Source organism: Notolepis coatsorum (assembly GCF_963971535.1).
Source record: "Notolepis coatsorum genome assembly, chromosome: 2".
Taxonomy (NCBI): Eukaryota; Metazoa; Chordata; class Actinopteri; order Aulopiformes; family Paralepididae; genus Notolepis; species Notolepis coatsorum.
The window spans coordinates 171,247,919-171,269,539 of NC_140166.1; the positions used below are offsets into that span (position 1 = coordinate 171,247,919).

The following is a 21,621-nucleotide window of genomic DNA, read 5'->3' on the forward strand; positions in this document are numbered from 1 at the left end:
CTTGATTCTGTATAAACAGACCAGTGTGGTCCTGATGATAATACAGTGAACGGGTTACACTTGTTACTTGTATGTGTCTCTACATTCAATTAAGGGGGTGGGGGGCTGGATCACATAAATTGGGTCATTGTGGGAAAATTGTGTTTTGAGTTTTGTTGTTAAAACTGAAACATGTTTTCTCTCTATTTCACTGACGGGCTTCTTTTATATATAACAACCATGCATAGTTTTACAGTACTTGGTTGGACAATATCCATTATTGTTTGTTTGCAAATGCAACAAAAAGCTTTTTATGGTAGCCAGTATAGTGTAATGTAAAACAATAACAAACTACCCCTGCAACCACTTACCATATAAGCCCATAGCTTTACTGTAAGTCTGCATGTACAGTATTTAATCCAGAGTGATTTTGTAAATATGACTTTGAGTACATCCAGCCCTCCATTGAGGCACAGTTTAATTGTTTTGAAATATGACTTGGCGGCTCCACGTCATGTGATCACTAATACTCTGCGTGAATGTTGCCTTGCTCACTTGTAAGGTTTATTTTTAAACAATTTTTTTTTAAACTTTTAGGTAAACATTGAACTCGCTTGTTTACTGTTCCTGTCAGAAGACAGAGGTCCGAACTAGACTTGGCCATGGTGCGCAATGTGGACGACCTGGACTACTGCCTGGCCTCCCACCCCCAGAGCATCCTCGAGGGCCTGCGCTCCCTCTGCTCGCACCCTAAACTGGTGGACGTGACTTTGAGCGCGGGGGGGCGGGACTTCCCCTGCCACCGCGGCGTGTTGGCCCTCTGCAGCATGTACTTCCGCACCATGTTCTCGGGGGAGTTCGTGGAGAGCATCGCCGCCCGCGTGGAGCTGCAGGACGTGGACCCGGATATCCTCGGCTACCTGCTGGAGTTCGCCTACACCGGCAAGCTGACGATCAACCAGGGGAACGTAGAAGGACTGATCTGCACCTCCAGCCAGCTGCAGTTCCAGACGGTGCGGACCGTGTGCAGCCGGTACCTCCAGCACCAGATCGACGCCACCAACTGCTTGGGGATCCTGGAGTTCGGGGAGATCCACGGCTGCCCGGAGGTGGTGGCCAAGGCCTGGGCCTTCCTCCTGGAGAACTTTGAGGCCGTGCAGCACGGGGAGGAGTTCCAGCTGCTGGAGGTGGACCGGCTGCTGGCCTGTCTGTCCAATGAGGGGCTGCACACGCGCTCAAAGTGCACCCGGGTGGAGGCGGCGCTGGCGTGGGTCGGGCACAACGAGGAATCCCGTCTCCGCCACCTCCCCGAGCTCCTGGCGCTCGCTCGCCTCTCCTTCCTCAGCCCGGCCTACCTAGCGGACAAGCTACTGAAGGACAAGCTGATCCAGGCCTCTCCCAGCTGCAGGCAGGCTGTGGAAGATGCTCAGAAGGAGGTTAGTGGGTCGACGACTACTACACACTTCCAATACTTTTCATGTTGTTATTTGCATTTTAAATTTTCATTAACCTTCTGTGTATTGTCGCGGCGAAAGGGTTAAACGTTTGGTAGTGCGGCAGTGAAATGGTTAACAACAACCTCTTCTCTTCCGGAAGATGGACGTGGCGCCGGGTTATACTGACCCGGGCACGCGGCAGAGTCCACTGCCCAACCTGCAGGAGGTGCTGTTCGTGATGGGAGGCCGCTCTCTGGAAGACGACGACGAAGATGACGATGAAGACGAGGAGGAACGGGACAGAGACCAAAGGCTGTTGCCCAGGAACTGTGGTTTCCTCAACACAAAGACCCGTAAACACATCTCCCTTACTTACTGTGGTTTCCTCAACACAAAGACCCGTAAACACATCTCCCTTACTTACTGTGGTTTCCTCAACACCAAGACCCGTAAACACATCTCCCTTACTTACTGTGGTTTCCTCAACACAAAGACCCGTAAACACATCTCCCTTACTTACTGTGGTTTCCTCAACACCAAGACCCGTAAACACATCTCCCTTACTTACTGTGGTTTCCTCAACACCAAGACCCGTAAACACATCTCCCTTACTTACTGTGGTTTCCTCAACACAAAGACCCGTAAACACATCTCCCTTACTTACTGTGGTTTCCTCAACACAAAGACCCGTAAACACATCTCCCTTACTTACTGTGGTTTCCTCAACACAAAGACCCGTAAACACATCTCCCTTACTCACTCTGAAGTTTTAAGTTTTGTGTTTATTTCTAGAGTGCATTCAAATGGTAGAGTAAGGTCTCAAAGGACAGAAAGGTCACTGCATCTTTCAAAAAAGGTTAAAAGCAATTGAGTGAATATTTATGTACAAGATGTACTGTATGTCATCTGACCTTTGAGGACGTACACTAGGCCACAAGGGGCTTAGCTAAGTTCTAATAATATATTCTTGTTTCTTTTTTTGGATCCCCATTAGCTTCCACAAAGTGGTCCTGTGGGTCCACACAAAAACAATAACAACAACAATAAATACAAACAATAATCAAAATCACACCATCAGTAGAACAGAAAAGGTGAAACAGGCCAAATATAAAGATCCAAAAATAAGTTGAATAACGATAAACCTACCTACAATGAAAACAAAAACAAAATTGTCAAAAATACACAACAACAACAACAACAACTAAAAAGTATCAAAGGTTCTGAAATGGCATAAACCACAATAGCATCTGATATGAGATGCATACATTTTTTGTTTTAGTCTCCTTTTTAGAAGAAAATCCACTTTTGGTTTGTCAAGCAGAAGAAGCTCTATAAAGAACAGTTCTCGTCAGCTAAATTACAAAATGTAAATGCAGTTTATGCATGGATATAGTTGTTTATCATCCGCGGAGCTAATGATGCTAATGATGGAGCATCGCCGTCGGTTGTGTGATAGTAAAGGGCTAACCTTCTGTATTGTCGCAGTGAAAGGGTTAACCGGCTGTCGTGTGGCAGTGAAAGGGTATTCTTTCCCCTTGCTGTGTTTTGGTCTGTTTTCCACCCCCTGGCTCACTGTGGTTCTCTGTAACACCTCGCCTCCCCTCCTCTCTTCTGTCCTCCCCCACAGACGAGTGGCATGAGCTCCCGAATTTCCCCAACCCTAACAAGTGGGGCTACTCCTTGGTCTCACTGAACAATGACGTCTATGTCACAGGTTGGTAAAGTGTGTGTGCGTGTGTGTGTGTGTGTGTTGTGTGTGTAAACCCTCAAAACACAAAAACTTTTATGTGGAAATGTGGGCAAAGGGGGAGGGTGGTGGTGGGGGGTGTAATGAAAAATGTTTTTTGAGGGGACTCGTTTCTCATACCCGATAAAGTGTTCTCTGATTTTAGACAAAAGTGCTGTTGTCTTGTCTTGACAGGGGGCTCGCGGGGTTCAAACACCAACACCTGGTCCACCACAGAGACCTGGAAGTACATCACTCGCGAGGGGAGGTGGGTTACCGTGGCTCCCATGCTTCGAGCTCGCACTAACCACACTTCAGCGACGCTTAACGGAGAGATCTACGTCATCGGAGGTATGAGAGAATAAACGCTGTCCTTTTTTGTGTTTCCTCAAGAGTGGCGGCAGAACGGGAAACTGTCGTGAACTCTACAGGCTTCATCTGCCCTTCGATGGCCTGGCTGGTTGTCTTCTGAAAAATTATGTGGTAGACGCTTAAAGGGGAACTTCACCAAAAAACAATGGGCCTCATTCACGAAGCAATATAAGAACAGATTTCCTCGGCGGCCAGGTAGTGCAGCAGACTAAGCGTCTGTCTACCACCAGTCTAAAATCAGAAATCACCACAGAGACAGTGGGATCGAATCCAGCTGTGATGCTTCCGGGTTGGCCGACCGTCCATACTAACACAATTGGCAGTGTTAGCGGGTGGGAAACCCGGCGAGGGTGGGTCTTGGTCGTTGTAAACAGCGACTCCTACAGTTCGGTCGGGGCGCCTGCACAGCAAGGGCTGGATCTAAGAGAGGTAGTGTGACCTTCCACACATTACACTCTCCCAGTGAGAGTCTGCGCTGCCAGGTGAAAAGAAGCGGTGGGCTGGAGTGGGTAGTGGTACACATGTGTCGGAGGAAGCATGTGATAGTCTCCGCCCTCCCAGACCGACGGTAGGGGGTAGAGTGCAATGACCAGGATTGGGAATTGGCATAACGACTAACATTGGGATGGGAGAAAAATGGAAAAAGAAGGAGGAAAAAGATAATAATAAAAGAAAACGGATTTCCTCTTATTTTGTTCTTAACTAGCATTTTTTCTTATTTTGTTCTTACCTGGGATTCAGCTTCAGTTTTCTTATTTTTGCTTTTCTCTTAGGCAAGACCCAATTCTAAGAGTGGTTGAGAGCACTCTTACCCAGATAAGAAACTCTTACCCAGATGAAAAGAAAAAAGCCTACCATTGGTCAATTGCCCCCAAATACGACTTTAAAACGTTTCAATAATTATTATTATAACTTATTGTGTGCGTTCTGCTTCTGAAATGGATTATATATTGCTGTTAGAACAGTTAGATGCTCTGGCCGCCCAGGCCCTAGTCCTACACATAGAACGCATATTTAGATATTGTCTAGATCAGTGGTTCCTAAACTTCTTGTTTATGCGGACCACTAGATTGTTATCAAGAACATTTGCAGACCACCTCGTATGCAAACAATAAAAATAAATAAACATCAAATGTATATATAAAGTGGTAGTGTTAAAACGCAGATATTTTAATAGTTATTTATGGACACTCAAAAGTAAATTGTACTCGTCACCGCATACACTCAAACTCCTGACCTCATCTGTGGTCTTTCCAAAGACCAGAGATGGGACGGGCGCTCGCGCAAATATATATATATTTCTTTCACATATAAAGTACATGTACATTACAGTGAAATGCTTGGTTCTGTATGAGCCCCCTGAGAATGTGCTTCATACTGTAAAAAAGTTAAAAGAATTAAGTCCAAACAACAAAATATACAACCTAAAGTACAAAATGAAGTACAAATGCAAACAATGAGGTGCAAAATAAATGTTCAAATAGGACGTATGGATGTAGTGCAAATCTTTTTGTAATAAATAGATAACATATGGTGTAGTGTTAAAAGTGTCTAAGGTGGATGTTAAAGGTGACTGTTTGTTTAAAGTGAGTGTATGCATGTCGATGTGTGTGCAATTAATGTAGATGGATGGGTTAGTGTTGCATATAGTCATTGAGCATCCTGATGGCCTAGGGATAGAAGCTCCTTTTAGAGTCTCTCTGTACTGGCCATGAGACTCCGGTAGCGCTTGCCTGACTGCAGCAGTGCAAAGAGGCAGTGGTTTGGGTGGCTAGAGTCTTTAACTATTCTCTTAGCCTTGGCCCTGCAACGCCTGGTGTAAATGTCCTGGAAAGTGGGAATCCCACCTCCAATCACAGTCAACACTCTCCTCCTTCAGGTACAACACTGGACTACGTTGAGGTTGAACACTACGACCCCTACAGTGACACCTGGGGCGTCACCTGCCCCGCCTTGAGATACATGACAAACTTCGCCGCCACCGCATGCCACGGGAAGCTCTACGTTATTGGCTCGTGTGCAGTGAAGTACAACGCACTGACCATGCAATGCTACAACCCTGTCATAGGTAGATATGACTAAAGAAATCATCATAACTGTATCATTACAATATTATACCAGTGTCTCGTATTATTTCAGAGTGAACACAAACGTATTTTTGCATTGAATGTTCATCTTGTCCTTTTTGTTATTTATTGTTGATGTGGAATCATTTGACCTGATATTATTCACAGAGGTGGACAAGAGTCTTTAATTAAGGATGGAGTTTACTGACAGAGTGACATGTTGTGGCAATGGGCCCTATAGCCTAGATCTCTGTAGAATGGCGAGCTAACAAAGTATTTATACAGGAGAGTAGACAAAACAAGTGGAGCATTGACGTACATAATGTGTAGAGAGAGGGGGTAGTGTGTGTAGATGGATGTGTCTGGGAGTGAAGGTCATGTGCATGTGATTGTGTGTGTGCGTATGTGATGGTAAGAGAGACAGAGAGAGAGGGGGAGAGATAGTGTGTGTGTGTGTTAGAAAGAGATGTGTGTTGTTTAAATGTCCCTAGCAATTGTTAATGTAATTTACTTGTATCTTTATTGTCTTCCAGACGGTTGGAGTATTATTTGCTCGCCCTTCATACCTAAGTACTTGTCCTCCCCGCGCGCTGTCTCTGTGGACGGGGCCATTTATCTGATCGCAGACAACACCAAGAAGGTCTACGTTTATGACCCGCGGGCGAACATGTGGGAGAAGGTACACTTACAAACTCCATGCCATTGACCAGTGTTGTAGTACTCGAGTCCAGGACTGATTTTCAGGACTCGTGAATCGACTTGGACTTGGACTCGAGCATTGACTGCATTCCGACTCGGAAGGTGCAGATGAGGACTCAGACTTGTTAACCTCATAGCGTATACGTCCCCGCCGAGCACTTGCGTGCAAGTCACTGCACTTTGCAAGCGTCTACCAGCTCGGGCTGCATTTTTCGCTGAACATATAATATACCATTCGAATGATCTATTTGTTGCCGTTCGAACGCCACCTACTTGACCAAATCCGTGCCTCGGTTCTCGAGTTACATGGCGATATGTCAGGCGAGTGTCTTTTTACGCGCTGCACGTCATGATGACCACCCCGGACTATATGTTCAGAACTGACCAATGGCTGACCAATGGCTGATGGCAAAGATTATTGGTCAGCGTTGTAGCCAACGAGTGTACGCTTCCAACGATACCCCCACGTAGGGGGGGGGGGGGGTGCAAATATAGGAAGTAGGTGAAAGTTGACGAGCGTTAATGAGAAGCGAATCGGACTTCAGAACGCACAGCGGTGGATGAGGAAATGGATTTTGGAAAGCTTTTTTTTGGCATCGGTTTTACCAAAACATCTCTCAAAGACTAATTTCTGAACGGATTTTTATAAAATTTGGACCTGTACTACATAAGACTTCAGGCTATGGAACCGCAGGATTTTCCAGCTCATACCTCTATGCTGGAATATGGAATCTTGCAACCACTAAAGACAAATTTGACTACACAAGTTCAACTCAAGTTCAGACCTCTGTTACTCTATTGGCACTAAAAGTGATTTTACTTTTTTGCATTAGTAACTTCAGTAAGTTGTTATCTTTCAAAAGAGACCAGGCTCATGCATGTGCTATAAGTATAAAGCTAAGCGTTGCAAAAAAAAGTATCCAGTCCTCAAGTTCAAGTAAAAAAGATTGCCACTTTTCTGCCTGCCTGTTATTTGTTATAATTGTTTTAGGGCTGTCAATTTATCGCGTTAATTAGATTCATTAATTACACAGCAAATTATCGCATTATGAAAATTTACTCAATTACAAAAAATAAATAACATTTAAATAACATTTATTTTTTTATCTCATTCATTCCATAAGAACGTAGAATACCCATTTACAGACTTTTTTTATATGGTCTATTTGCATGTTCTTGGTATCTGATTCTAGGATCTGATCTATGGATCTCAGGGAATGTATTCCCAGTGTCAGAAATACTGTGTCTGTTACTAGGCTTGAGTAAATTGTAATGAACCAAATGAGAATATCAATGATTTTTTTTTTTATCTTTGACTGTGAATAACACTATGCTCAAATTGACCAGACCTGAAAAATCTAAGCAAATTAATAGATGGAAGATGATTAAACAGAAGGTTTTGTAGATACAGTACTGAATTCTGCCATCCGGACACATGCAATTTGAAATATGATTATAGAATATAGAATATCAGGCATAAAATGGTTATGCGATTAAAATGCGATTAATTCGATTAATTAATTACAAATCCTGTAATTAATTAGATACATTTTTTTAATCGCCTGACAGCACTAAATATTTTGTAAAAGGCCCTAATCATTTGGCATAAGATATTGATGGCTAGTGCATAGTGTTTGGCTATTGTGTCACAAAGTAAATAAACTCCCTTTTGAAATGGTGACCGCTGTGTCATTTATGTTTAATGTAGACCTTTTTTTATTTGTATGTCAGCTCTTTGACTGCCAGAGTGGAGTGGACTCAACCTTGATGACTCTGACTCGGACTAGGGTAATGGGGACTCGACTCGGACTCTACTCGGGCTCTTCTTTGGGGACTCAGACTTGGACTCGAACACTGGGGACTCGAGATTTGGTGACTCGACTACAACACTGCCATTTACTGTAGCAGCGGCCTAAAGGCAGTGGTGGAAAGTAACTAACTGTATGTACCGTATACTCAAGTACTCTACTTAAGCATAATCGCGAGATGGAGTATTTTCATTTCAGGGAACTTTGTACTTTTACTCCACTACGTTTCAAAGGAAATGGAGCACATTTCTAGATTCTACATTCATCTGAACCCATCAGTTACTAGTTACTTTGAAGAAAAATATTTTGCATAGAAAGCATGGCAAGAATTGGTGAAGGTTATGTACTTTCAGATTTGAAGCCTGCCAACTTCAAGAGGACGTAATCAGAGCAGCATAACTGGACCACATACCACTTTAACATAACCTTTAATCAGAGCAGCATAACTGGACCACATACCACTTTTACATAACCTTTAAAGGTCAATGGCTCGAGATTTGAACACTTCCCAGCACTGGAATACACAAAACATCATGTAGAATGCATACTTTTACTTTTGATACACAAGTACACTAGATGTCAAATACTTAAAAAAAATTGGAATGGAGACTTTTACTTTTACCAGAGTACTATTTTATCTGGGTATTTCTACTTCCACTACTGCCTAAAGCGTTAGGGACGCAGGCTTGTTGAACAAGAGAAAACCCTCCCAACAGCAATGCATGAAACACATTGTCCATATGAGGCACGACCAGGATTCAGTCTCATTTGTAGAGTAATGTGAACAACACAAACAGTGCCCAACGTTACCCTGTTTTACCCAAGAAATATATGTTTTAGTTGCCGTTTTCTTTTATCCACCACGTTTAAACAAGGTGCAGTTACCTCTCATGGCCACAGGGTGCCGATCTTCCATAGTGCATTTCGTACATTTCGTGAGCATCATTACCGGCAATCTCTTTGACATTTAACTTTTGTTTTAATGTTTTGTCAAACCCAAAATAAAGCCTCTTGCGTACCAAATGCATCAGAATGGGACATTAGCTGTTGAATGCAAACTTCACGGGTCATGGGTTCTACAGCAAAAAAAGCCCAAACCAATTTGACACAACTATCCTTTTCCCTGTCATATTCACTCTGCCCACTCTTCTCCCACAGGTGCAGTACCTCCACATGCTCCATGAGAACGGAGGCCTGGTGGTGCTGGATGGAAAGTTGTTTGTCACGGGGGGACACTGGAAGGGTATGGAGGGGGACTACGGCGTAGAAGTTGAGGCCTACAACCGGGCCTCCAACACGTGGAAGGTGGTGGGTTTCCTGCCCAGACTCTGGTTCTACAGTGGGACCTGCTCCATCTTCCTCGACCCATCCCAGTGGCCCGGCCTCTTCCCCATGAATTAAACCTAAACTAACGACTCCTAAGAAATCAATGGTTGCAGATAAGGGCGCATTCAGGTAAACCGAGTATATACTACTTGCCTTTCTTTTTAGATTTGACTTGTATCAGCCTAATTGCCATTAAACTTAGGATAGGGGGGATTGCAGTACATCCACTTCACCATAGAAATTATATCTGTAGTAGTGGGGAAACTACGATCTCTAGGCAAAATAGTTGGTACTGCACCTTGTTTACAAATGTGTGTTTTGATCCGATTGGACTGCATTTTTAATGGACTGCGTTCATATAGCGCTTTTATCCAAAGTGCTTTACAACCTGTGCCTCACATTCACCCAATCACTCACACATTCACACGCCGACGGCGGAGGCGACCACGCAAAGGTGCCCAACCTGCTGATCGAGAGCAGTTACACATTGCAGGGAGGAGCCGGAATCGAACCGAGAAACCTTACCAGACAAACGCTCTATCTGCAGAGCCACTGTCGTCCCTAATCCAACGTGTGGGAAGGAGGGGCTTTTGGAATACCGCAACAGCAGTAAACGTTCTCTTTTTCCACCTAAATGGTTCAATGAAATATGTTACTGACAACATTTTCTGTGAGAAATAGGATATGCAATGGCTGGATCTTAATTCATATTTGACCTACAACGCCTAGTTTTGACAGTTTACCTGTCAAATCTAGAGGCGGCGCGAATGCATACAAAGTCAGTTGAAAGACGCAGAAAGAGGCAAACAGACGCAGCTTCGCTCTAGGCGGCGTGAACGGCATTTGCTCGAGTTGAAAGTATTTCAACAGCTGAGCTGGGCATTAAAGTTAGGTAGCGGAACATTAAATACTTAACCTGCAAACCTAAGACTGTTCTGACAGCGCAATATGCTGTATAAACTAAGAGATTCGCTGAAAAAAATTGTTTTCATGCACAGATCACTAGATGTATCAAAGTTATAATACGAGTTTCAGGTGAGAATACATAGGAGAGGGGGAGGAGGGGTACAGGCAGGATAATATATAAGAATAAAAATATAGTATGAAAAAACAAAAGTAAGGATAAAGGTCTGCAATGGATCTATGGACAGGTGCGACGTGTGTTCACTCGACCCCAGGTACAAATATATATATATATATATATATATATATATATATATATATATATATATATATATATATATATATATATATATATATATATAGCTAACCTAAGTCTACCCTGTACAAATATACAATACTCATACATACAGAGTCTTCGTCTATCCTGGTATAAATAAACTGATTCAACTGATTATCAATAAATACAAATGTGCGTATACAGATATGATTGAAGATGTGAATAAATGAGTGAATGATGTGCGAGTCCTTGTGCAGAGTGCACCAGAGTCTGTGCAGGGTTCAGTAACCGTAATCTGTTCTAACAGTTCTCCAGCAGTTAACCAAGGGAATCCTTGGCCTCTGTTGTGGAGCTTGATGGCTACTGGCACAACGGACTGACCGAGGCCAAAGACTGGTAAAATGACTGCAGCAGCCTATTGCCTGTGTTGAAGGACCTGAGCCTCCTCAGGAAGAACAGCCTTCTTTCACCCTCGCTGTAGAGGGCCTCTGTGCTGTCAGACCAGTCCAGTTTACTGTTCAAGTGTACTCCCAGGAACTTATAGGTGTCCACCACCTCCACCTCCTCCCCTCGGATAGTGATCGGAGTTGGGGGTGATTTGTTGTCACACCACCCTACCAAGCACTCCACCAGGGCTCTGTACTCCTCCTTGTTGTAGTCCGTGATGTAACTGGAGGAGTCATTGGAGAACTCCTGAGTTGAAGCAGAAGTCTGAGGTGTAGATGGTGAACACAGGAAGGGTGACGGCACAGTTCCTTTAGGGGCATCGGTGTTGCTTGTTGTTGTTGAGGTAATTGGTAATCCAGGCCATCTGGCCAAGGCCCAACCGCATCACCAAGAGCTTCTCTGCTGGCCGTAATGGCTGGATGGTTTTGAAGGTGTTGGAGAAATCAAAGGACATGATTCTCACTGTGCCGCCTCTCCAGCTGGGGGTAGGCTCTGTGGAGCATGTATGTAGATGATGGCATCCTCCACACACCAATGTTTACCTGGGGCTTGAGGTGCTGCAGGACCATGACCACTGCTGTTATTTGGGCCTGGGGGGGGGGGAAGGAGAGGGTGGGAGCATTGGTGCTGGTGGATGGGGACAAGCTTCTGTGGCTGGGGGAGGGGAGAGGTGGGGGCATCGGTGCTGGGGGTTCATGGGGGACATGTGGTCTAACCTGTTGAAAGTTCAGCTCATTTGCATGCTCCAGAGACTCCACAACAGCTGTGCCAGTTATTCTCCCCAGACCCACCCTTCCACACCTCTCTGGGACTGTTGGCCGTCTACCTTCCAGTCTGTCCTTGTAGCTGTCCATGGCTGCCCAAAATACCTTCTTGAGCTCTTTCTGGACAGCCTTTGTGGACACCTTGGCTTGGGCAGCTGTCCCTTGCCATGAAAGCCCTCTTTCTCCTATTCAGCAGGGTTTTAATATCCTCATTAATCCAGGGCTTATTATTAGGAAGGCAACGTACCTTTTTTGGTGGGTACAATCATAGATGTACATAAATACTAGATGACTCACCTGCGCTGCTGGCCAACGGAGACCGACATTGCCACATGGTGGCCATCTTGCTACTCATAACATGAATGTCTATAGTGCATGTACTATTGAAACAACCATAGCTTGCAAAATGTTCAACCGTTCGGTTTAACGTCAGGGATGTAGTTATCATACTGCATACTTATAATGGACTTTCATATAAAAAAAATCTTCCAAACAAGAATCATCATTCCAAGCCACGTTAATAACGTTTGTAATAAACCAAACCGCTTGTAAATCCGTCAAGATTTCAGCGAGTTAAGAGTATTTTTGTTTGTGCAGATCACTCACCTTAAAGCAGTAGCACCGTAGCAAGATGGCCGTCGGTGAACTAAGTGGGAGACTCCACCTTGCGCCATCTAGTCTTTATATATATCTATGGGTACAATGCAAACACGATGTAGTCTGTAATACAATGGGGAGAGTCCCCATCGATGACCTCACCATGAACCCTCTCAAAGCAAACATGAAACCTCTTATTGTACACACCTCACCTACCAGTACCCACTACCCTGCCACTAATATGACAGAGACATAGAGACAGAGCGCAAATAGGTCCCGCCCACAGAGAGGGGAAAACATTCCATCTCTCTCTATTGACTTTGTATTGTGTGACGGTGCTTCCTTGTCATTTTGGTCAGCTAGCAGATGTCAGAAAAAGACCTCAAATATACTGCGTGGTGGGATGTACTGCCAACAGGCAAAAGAATCCAGAACTAAGTTTTCGTACGCTTCCAAACCAAAGAAATTAACCTTTAAGAACAGCAAACTCTGCTATAAAAACCAGCATAGACCATCATAGCTTGTCACCAATTTGTTATGTCTCTAAATGTCTTGATTAATTGAAAATAGAGGACCCTTATGTAAACAAGATGAAAGTATTTTTCTGGTCTTCATCCTCTTAGCAGTTGTTTGTATTGAGATGTACTGTATTGTACCAATTCTGCAATCTGTTAATACAGTTTTCAATCAATCAATCAAAACCAGCATGACCAGCAAAGACCAGCATAATGCGTGTTGGTTATACCAGCAAAGACCAGCATGTTGTGTTTTGGTGCTGGTCCATGCTGGTCCACCAGCTAAACCAACATCACACCAGCACTAACCAGCATAGACCAGTATTGAAATGACAGGGAAGTGGATATAGGCAATAAGATGTGAGCCACCACAGCAAGAATATGCTAAATTAATGTGTGCAGCAAGTCATGGTAAGCATTAAAAGATCAATCAGAAAGCTATAGCATACAGTATTACGTTTGCAAGTTTCTTAGTTGACTAGCTTGCTAACACCTAACTAACGTTAGCTTGCTAACCGCTAACTTGCCCCATTGTCACTTTAGTTCTAAACAATTTTTTGCCATAACCACCACAGGAGGCCTGGTGTGTCTAACCTGGAGATATTGACAGTATATTGTTTGTCAATATATCTTGCTCTCTGGTAGACACAGGGTGCTACAATAATGCTTTGACACGCTGATATTTTATGTTTTTAACAAGTTACAGGTATTTTGTTAGTTAGGTTCTCACCTGGGTTGCATTACCGCACAGATGGTTTCCCCTCCAGAGAAGGTGGTTTTCAGAGAGTGACTCGTTGAGCTCTGTCTCTATGGATCATAGTGCACACACATGCCTCTCTGACATTTGCAACCATGCGGAATGTTTAATCACGTGATTACGAGGGATGTCATTGTGAACTAGAATAGCAAGATACTTGACCCTCATGTGTTCTGAATCTTTTTTTTGCTCTCATTTTTTGGTTGTTCTTTATTTATACTTTTGTGTTGTTTTTCATTTGAGATCTGCCTTTCCTCTTTGTTGAATCAATAAACGTTTGTAGAAAATTATTTGTAGCCTACTGTCTTGATTGTCGACATTGTCGTTTTGTTCAATTTGATCAAGTAGGTCCAATTTATGGATCGATAATATTTACTAAAATTATGAACCAATCAATTTGAAAAGTATTTGTGAACTGCATATCAACCAATGTGTTTGTAAATCTCCCGGGTGTATGATCTCATACATGAGAGAATTCTGAGATCTAAACATTCTAATGATGAGCAAGAAACACTCCAAACGTAACACCTGAAATGGTAAAAAAAAAAAATCACAACACTGCACTGGCAAATGCTTTGATCATTAACCCGCTGGTATCCATAGTATCGACTGTAGCATTGCCAGTGCGTCTTTACAACCATGGAAACAGCCACGCCACCATTCTGTTTCTATGGCAACGCTCAGGAGCGTCTGGTTCCCTTGACAACCTCCGCTGGGATTTGCCTCGAACTAATTGCAGGCAATCTCTTTTTAAAGTTTGGTGCTAGCAAAAACTTGTATAGCAACTCTTTAAGCTAGTATTTTCTTTATCTGGGGGGAAGAATAGACTTTATAATTGAATGCAACTGTTTTTTACTGAACTGCTTTATCTTTTTTCCATTGGATGATTTTTATGACATCCTCGTTTTGCATTTAGTTTTTTTTTTACCAAACCTCCGCGAGACCATAGCTGGACTGCTTCATGTTTACGTTCTCAACTACAGGAGCCTACAAACGTGTTGTGATCAAATGAGTTCTCACGGGGACCGAGAAGATGCATCGTCGCCCGGACTGGAGGCTGTGATTCAGGTTTGGTTATTTATATAGTGGGTTGGTCTTGTGATTGAAGCGGTCGAGGAAAACATGACCAACGTAGGCCATAATTAGAGGTTACGTTAGCGTGTTACTTGTCTAGATGTTGCACTGGACTCGTTTCCGATTTACCGTGACGTTACATCTGACTGTAACTTTAGGAAGAGACACAGATATACACAGAGGAATACAGCAGCCCCAGCGTGCAAGGTCAGGTGTCGTGTGTCCAGAGTGACACGCAAATAAACGAGCTACCTCATTGCGGGGACAGGGGCCAACTTTGACCTCGTAAGAACACACTGCTGTAGCTACCCGTGAAATGTAGAGACAGGCAGAACAATAATAAACCGAAACGAACAGAGCACGTTAACATTTGACTTGTTTGCTGTTTATGTCGTCTTCTCACTATGAATTGAAAATGGGGGACCCTGATGTAAACAAGACAAACGTCTTTCTCTGGTCTGCATCCCCTTAACAATTGTGTGTATTGAGCCGTACTGTATTGTACCCATTCTGTCTGCAATCTGTTAAATAAAGTATTCATTCCTCTATATTAACAACGAAAAAGCATGTAATGAGTTGGATATTGACTGTATAGTTTGGTTGTTGTGTGATTATCAACTGTTTGGGTGGGTGGTTGACTGGTTGTAGAAGTTGGAAGAGTCTCTCCTCCACCCCGAGGGGAGCCCAGAGGGAAATAACCTGACACTACGAGGGGATGCACGGGACCCCGACGTCTCCCCGACACCCGTCACCACCCGCATCCGTCAGATTATCACCCGGAACCTGGCAGAGGCAGAACTGCAGCCTGCTGGTAGGGAGGAGACACTTAACCCTTTACCCGGTCACGCTACCCGGTCACTTCTTGAAATACCTGGAAATTCACAATTTCAACTATAGAATGTTATTTTGGTGCTATTTCAAAAGTTATCTAAAATTTTGAAGAATTTTTATTTTATTTCCCCCTGTAAATTAACACTTTGGGTGCCATGGGTTAAATTCATTATATACCATAGGTTGCCGGCTCTATTTGTCTATGGAGAAGTACCCCTTCTTTGCATGGCTATAACTTTTTAAATTCTATTGCTACATTGCCATTATTAGGGCCCATTCAAAGTCCTATATGTATTGTTCATTGTGTAGCAACGTTAAACCTTTTCATTCACATATTCATAGTAAAGTATAGTCTAATGTATAAGTATGTTTTCATCTCTTTCTGCAGCTTTCTCCAGAACGTGATCTATAGCCCCAAATGCATTATATTGATGATGAAATACAGTTTGATGGCAATCGGGGCGATATAAAAAATTTCAATTGGACGTACTTCTAGAATGATCTACGTATGATCTGATGATGACCGGATGGGCGGGGGATCGTTTATAATTCCGTGGGCAGCGTTATATCATTCATCTAGTGTGGGTCATATGTTCATCATAACAGTTTATATGGAACACGTTCAAAAATAACGTTGAATCTTACCGGATCTTCCTCGCGCCGTTGGACGATCAGCGTGGTGTAGACCGTTTTCGATTATGGGATGTTTATCCTGATGAACCATTTCCAGCTTGTATACTACTATATACGTCCAAATCATGTTGTTTATCGAGTTATTGGCAATGGATCGCTATATAATGTGACGAGCCAGAGTGCCGGCAGCCAAACCGAGTGCCCGGAAGTAATATGGCCGACCAGCACAACCTCCACAGCACTTCCTGTTTGGCGATTGCGCCAATCGGCCACCAGATGGCACTCCTGAACCGCCAGAGAGCTCAGTGGGTCCTCCTGGTGGATCTCAGGCCAGCGGAGGGGAAATATGAATCCGATCACAGATTTTTGAAATACTGATATTAAAGACGCTGTACAGCGTCCTTCGGCAACTTGAGCATGGCCGGGAATGACGCTGTAAAGCGTTTCCCGGCAGTTAAAGTGTTAAGGTTAACCGAAGTGTCCGTGAACAGGCCCTCGACCGGTACCCTAAAATGTGGGGGCTATGGGGCATATTTTTCCTTAGGGGGCATATCTATGAAACTTGGCAGGCTGATTCATAACATAAAATAAATAAGAAAATGTATTGGGAGTTTTCTTGAATTTGCGCTGCCGATAAAGGCCCAAAGAAGAATAGCGGACAAAACTATAACTACATGGTACTACGTGATACTACATGGTACTACAGGGTAATACATGGTACTACATGATACTACATGGTACTACAGGGTACTACATGATACTACATGGTACTACACAGGGTACTACAGGCAGGGGCGTAGCTGGGGGGGGGGGGGGAGCGATGATTCCAAGGGCCCAGCACTGGGGGGGGGGGGGGGGGGGGGGGCACATTTATTTTTTATTTTTTATTTTTTTACTAGACATCACTCAGGTGTATTATTGATGCTCTCATTGATACTATGTTTGTTTCTGAAGTGTGTGTGTGTGTGTGTGTATGTGTGTGTGTGTGCGTGTGTGTGTGTGTGTGAGATATATAGAGAGAGAGGGGGGGGGGCTTTGGTAGACTATTGCATTGGTCCATTCATTGAAGATGAACGCAATGCGACATCCTTTACTAGGCTCACCCACCAACAGTCCAGGTGCTGAACTGCTGATCCGAATGTATAGGTAAAAACCATATTATGCGTTTTCATCAATAAATAAATGGCCAAAAAAATATTCTCGATTCACTGGGGGCCAAATACATTCTTTCATGGGGCCGAGAATCTACAGCTACGCCCCTGACTACAGGGTACTACATGGTACTACATGGCACTACAGGGTACTACATGGCAATACAGGGTACTACATGGCAAGGTACTACAGGGTACATGGCAATACAGGGTACTACATGGCACTACATGGTACTACAGGGTACTACATGGCACTACATGGTAGAAGTAATACCCTAAGTGTGACTGACTAGATGCATCGGGCATATGTCTAAAAATGGACACTATGTCACTTCACCTGAAGGGGCATATGACCGTTTATGGCTTCACCACTTTTTAGCTACTGTAACAACAAATCCTGATTTCACTAATCCTATGCAAAAAACACCTATCCCATCCTTTACAATGATTGTTCAACTGCAAAAATGAGTAAATGTTATCAATTCACCATGACTTAAATAATGGAAATAAATGGATTTTGAAGAGTAGAAGCAGGTGCAAAAATTTGCATTTCTTTTTTTGCTGTGGTGAAAAGAAGGAAGTTGCAGATCCCCAGGGTCTATCCTGATTGGTCAGATGGGATGGTGACAATAGCTGTGTCATACCTGACCTGTGCTGATTGGCTGGAAGAAGTTTTTTTTATAGATTAAAGATTTCCCCCCTCTCCCACCTGGCTAAATATATTGTATGGGGAAGTGGCCAAAAATGGTTACTTGGCCGGTAAAGGGTTAAAGGTGCTATAGATAGCATTATGTATGTTTTTTTTATGTATTGTTTTTTTTTTATTTATTTATTAAATAATACATGGGAATAAAAGTATTACCCCCTCCCCAAAATATTGATTAATAAATGTATAATTAAAAAAAAAATTGCCGGTCCAAAATTAATGTTGTTTACATGTTGCAGGCATGTATCCCCTATCCCTCCCTACTTCCCATTTCTCCATGTGGAATGCACCTCATTGGATACATTACATGCTGTTGCTCTAGTGTGACACCTAGTGGCTGAATGTTATCTATATATAGCACCTTTAAATTCACAGGCCATGTCTTTGCTTTCATTATGTAGCCAAGTTTACAAGATACAGTATCGATCAAACGTTATGTACTGATAACACATTAATTTGCCCTTTAGTTGTGTGGCTATTAACCCTTTCATGTGTACAATCTCACTTGTGAGTTTAGAATTTTGAAAACAACATTCTAGGTCTATAATTCTGAGAAAATTTCCCCAAAAAACGCATCCTTGAAAGGGTAAAATACTCTGAATATGAAACTAGTTTCCCCTCTATTAATGACGGCTTCACTGGGATCGTGTTGCTAGGGGACCAACTTGGACCCATGTTTACTTTCTGTCAGTTATTGATACACAGGAAGTAAACGTGGGTCCATTTAGAATGTTTATGTTGTCAAGTCGAAACCGTCTCCCTAATGTGCTCTTTTTACCCCAGGTGACAGCTCTGAGGTCAGTGTGCTGGAGGAAAACAGAGTGCTAAGGGACCAGCTGACTCAGGGTCGACTGGACCGGGATCAGCTGTGGGCCAAACAGGCGACTCTCACAGACAGGGTAGGAGAAGCACGGGGGAGCATGCATAGAACTTGAATTGATAGAATGGCCATTCCCATGCAAGTACACATTCTTAAATGATCATTTGGCTGGTCCATTTTAAAGGGTACATTCAGAATGTTGCACCCATAGCTCTATTTCCTATCTACCACTCACTGGGAAGAGTCCTTTCTCAGCACAATACATGTATGCTGATTCATACTAGATGCTCGCAGCTCCACTGAAACATACTCCACAATGTACCCAAATTAGGTTTCAATGTTCATCCCAGGGCTGGTACAGACTGGAGCACACTGGCCCTGTTGACTTCCCATTAGTTTTTTAGCCAGAGCTGTGGTTATCTAGTATGAAGAACAGCATGGACTGTGCTGAGAGAGGACTCCACTGATTGACAAGATTGTTGGGACAGTAAGTACCAAATAGAGCCAGGCGTCCTAAATTGTGAACTTACCCTTTAAGACAGCCGCGGAATGTTTGATAATATTGTCATGGCGATCGCTGTTTGGTTTAGTACTTGACCACTCAGGAAGTCGATGTGTTACCATGGCAAAGGAATCGTTTGGGTGAACATTTCACGGGCATGTGATGAATGTTCCAACTTTCTGAGTGTCATGCACCGTCCATATAGGGAGCAGTGTCCGCTTTCATAACAACGTTTTCAATATCCATTTTCTATCCACTGAGGTTGCATGGGAGCATCAATCCATCAATTTGTCAAGGACACGTGGAATATTATTAGTCCATCGGCCGTGCTATTCTAATAGAATCGGTTAGCTCTGATCAAAACAAATTAAAGGATGATTCCATCTCCTGGAATGTTGTTTATTTTATTTCATCCAGGATGATTCTGTTCCCTTGCCACTGCCGCATACCCACATCCCTTTGCCGTTGAACTGCACGTGTAGGAAAACCGTGATGCCATACATCATAATTATGTTGTTTTTGAAACCTTGCAGTCTCTACGATGACTTGCATCTCAATTTCTATCGCCTCCCACTTTTCCTTCGGAAAAGGCTTTTCATAATCCTACTTGGTGGTTTCGGCGGGTGAGGCTGGATGGGCAAAATGTCGCTGATAATGTGAGGGGCCCGGCCAGTGCAGCGCTCTCCTCTCTCTCTCTCTCTCTCTCTCTCTCTCTCTCTCTCTCTCTCTCTCTCTCTCTCTCTCTCTCTCTCTCTCTCTCTCTCTCTCTCTCTCTCTCTCTCTCTCTCTCTCTCTCTCTCTCTCTCTCTCTCTCTCTCTCTCTCTCTCTCTCTCTCCTCTGATTTGGAGTGTGTAATGTGGATGGTAATTGGGTCTGTGTACAGTTTTGGTTCGGGACGAGATCAAGAAAGTTAGCCACACTGGAGCATTGACTGGGAAGGGATCACGTAGCTTTGAAATGGAATATGCTTACAGCAAACATTAGTGCAGCACCAGCTTTTCCAGCAGGGAAAACCCTTTGGAGCTGAATAAACAAACAGCGCCGTCGAGGAGCACGGAGCTGCTTGTGTCACATGTACCTGTAACTGTATTTACCTCCGTTTGAAGTTTAAAATTGGAAAGTAAAAAAAAAAAACGGAGAACAGACATACTTTCATGAATGAATGATGTAAATTGGTAACAAGTGTCAACTTATATTTTATGTTGCGTAATTCCTCTGACCTCTTAATTGAAATGTGGAATTACTGCTTACAAATTTTGAGTTACCAGACCTTCCATTATGTGTGTGTGTGTGTGTGTGTGTGTGTGTGTGTGTGTGTGTGTGTGTGTGTGTGTGTGTGTGTGTGTGTGTGTGTGTGTGTGTGTGTGTGTGTGTGTGTGTGTGCGTGTGCGTGCGTGTGTCTACATAAGTGTATGTAAGAGGGGAGGTTCATGAAGGGTTTCCTTGTGGTTTGTCCAGGCAGAGTCAGACCCCCTGTGCTCCCTAGGTCCACCGTCTCCCTTCATAACCCTCCGTCCCCCGCCGCCCGACCCACCCCTGTGTGGTCGCTCCCCCTCTCCGCCTAGTGGCTGCTGTTCTGGGGAGAAAATTGTGAAGGTCAGTGGCCCCCCCCCCCAGGGGCCATGGAAGAAAAAGCTCATTTTTCATAGTGTACAAAGCAGCCGTTTGTGATAACACTGCCTCTTTCTGTTGCTTAAGTCTAATGAACTCCCCCCACTTGCTTCACTCCTGGAGCTTATTTTAAAACCAAGGCTATAAATAACACTTAATTAGCTAGGCTTATATATAGCATATTTATGTTGTTTATATGTTGGAGGTGTGAAAATACGCCAAAGAGACAGAAAACAAATAACGCGTGGTGTGTAGCTATAACACTTGATGTTCACACACACACACATTTGTTTATTGTTTGTTTATTGTTATTCGCACCTACAAACATACATTCTGGAATAAAATAAGTAAAAAGAAGAACAGTTAAAATGTGCAGGAAAGGTAAAAAAACCCAAGGGCTTATAAGCTACCTCCCCTCTTAAACCTATATAGGATAACTACACAAACCCCCCCCCCCCCCCCACATTATGCACAAACACATGCGCATATCCCTCTCTCATACACACAGATACATACAATACAGCATTATACAACTATTATAATGTTGGGGGAAAAAATTAAAAAGACTTTACACAAATACACATGGATACTATAGACTACAGGATCTGTAGTTCTTTTTT

At 43.4% G+C, this 21,621-nt stretch overlaps 2 protein-coding genes across 2 annotated transcripts in view; both read left to right on the forward strand.

The window, feature by feature from the left end:
* Positions 1–641: 641 nt before the first annotated feature.
* Positions 642–9,487, forward strand: klhl30 (kelch-like family member 30; the record flags this gene model as incomplete). The annotated part of the gene is made up of 7 exons (XM_084308393.1): positions 642–1,415; positions 1,576–1,768; positions 3,043–3,129; positions 3,337–3,492; positions 5,393–5,581; positions 6,113–6,258; positions 9,245–9,487. 7 exons carry the CDS (start codon positions 642–644, stop codon positions 9,485–9,487), a joined length of 1,788 nt encoding a protein of 595 aa, XP_084164519.1.
* A 5,193-nt stretch (positions 9,488–14,680) lies between these two features.
* crocc2 (ciliary rootlet coiled-coil, rootletin family member 2) overlaps positions 14,681–21,621 on the forward strand; it is a gene marked incomplete at both ends in the record, with an annotated part of 87,515 nt that continues 80,574 nt past the window's right edge. The window contains 4 exon segments of the mRNA XM_084308395.1: positions 14,681–14,740; positions 15,395–15,557; positions 18,851–18,966; positions 20,956–20,986. Of these exon segments, the coding sequence (XP_084164521.1) occupies positions 14,681–14,740; positions 15,395–15,557; positions 18,851–18,966; positions 20,956–20,986 (370 nt within the window).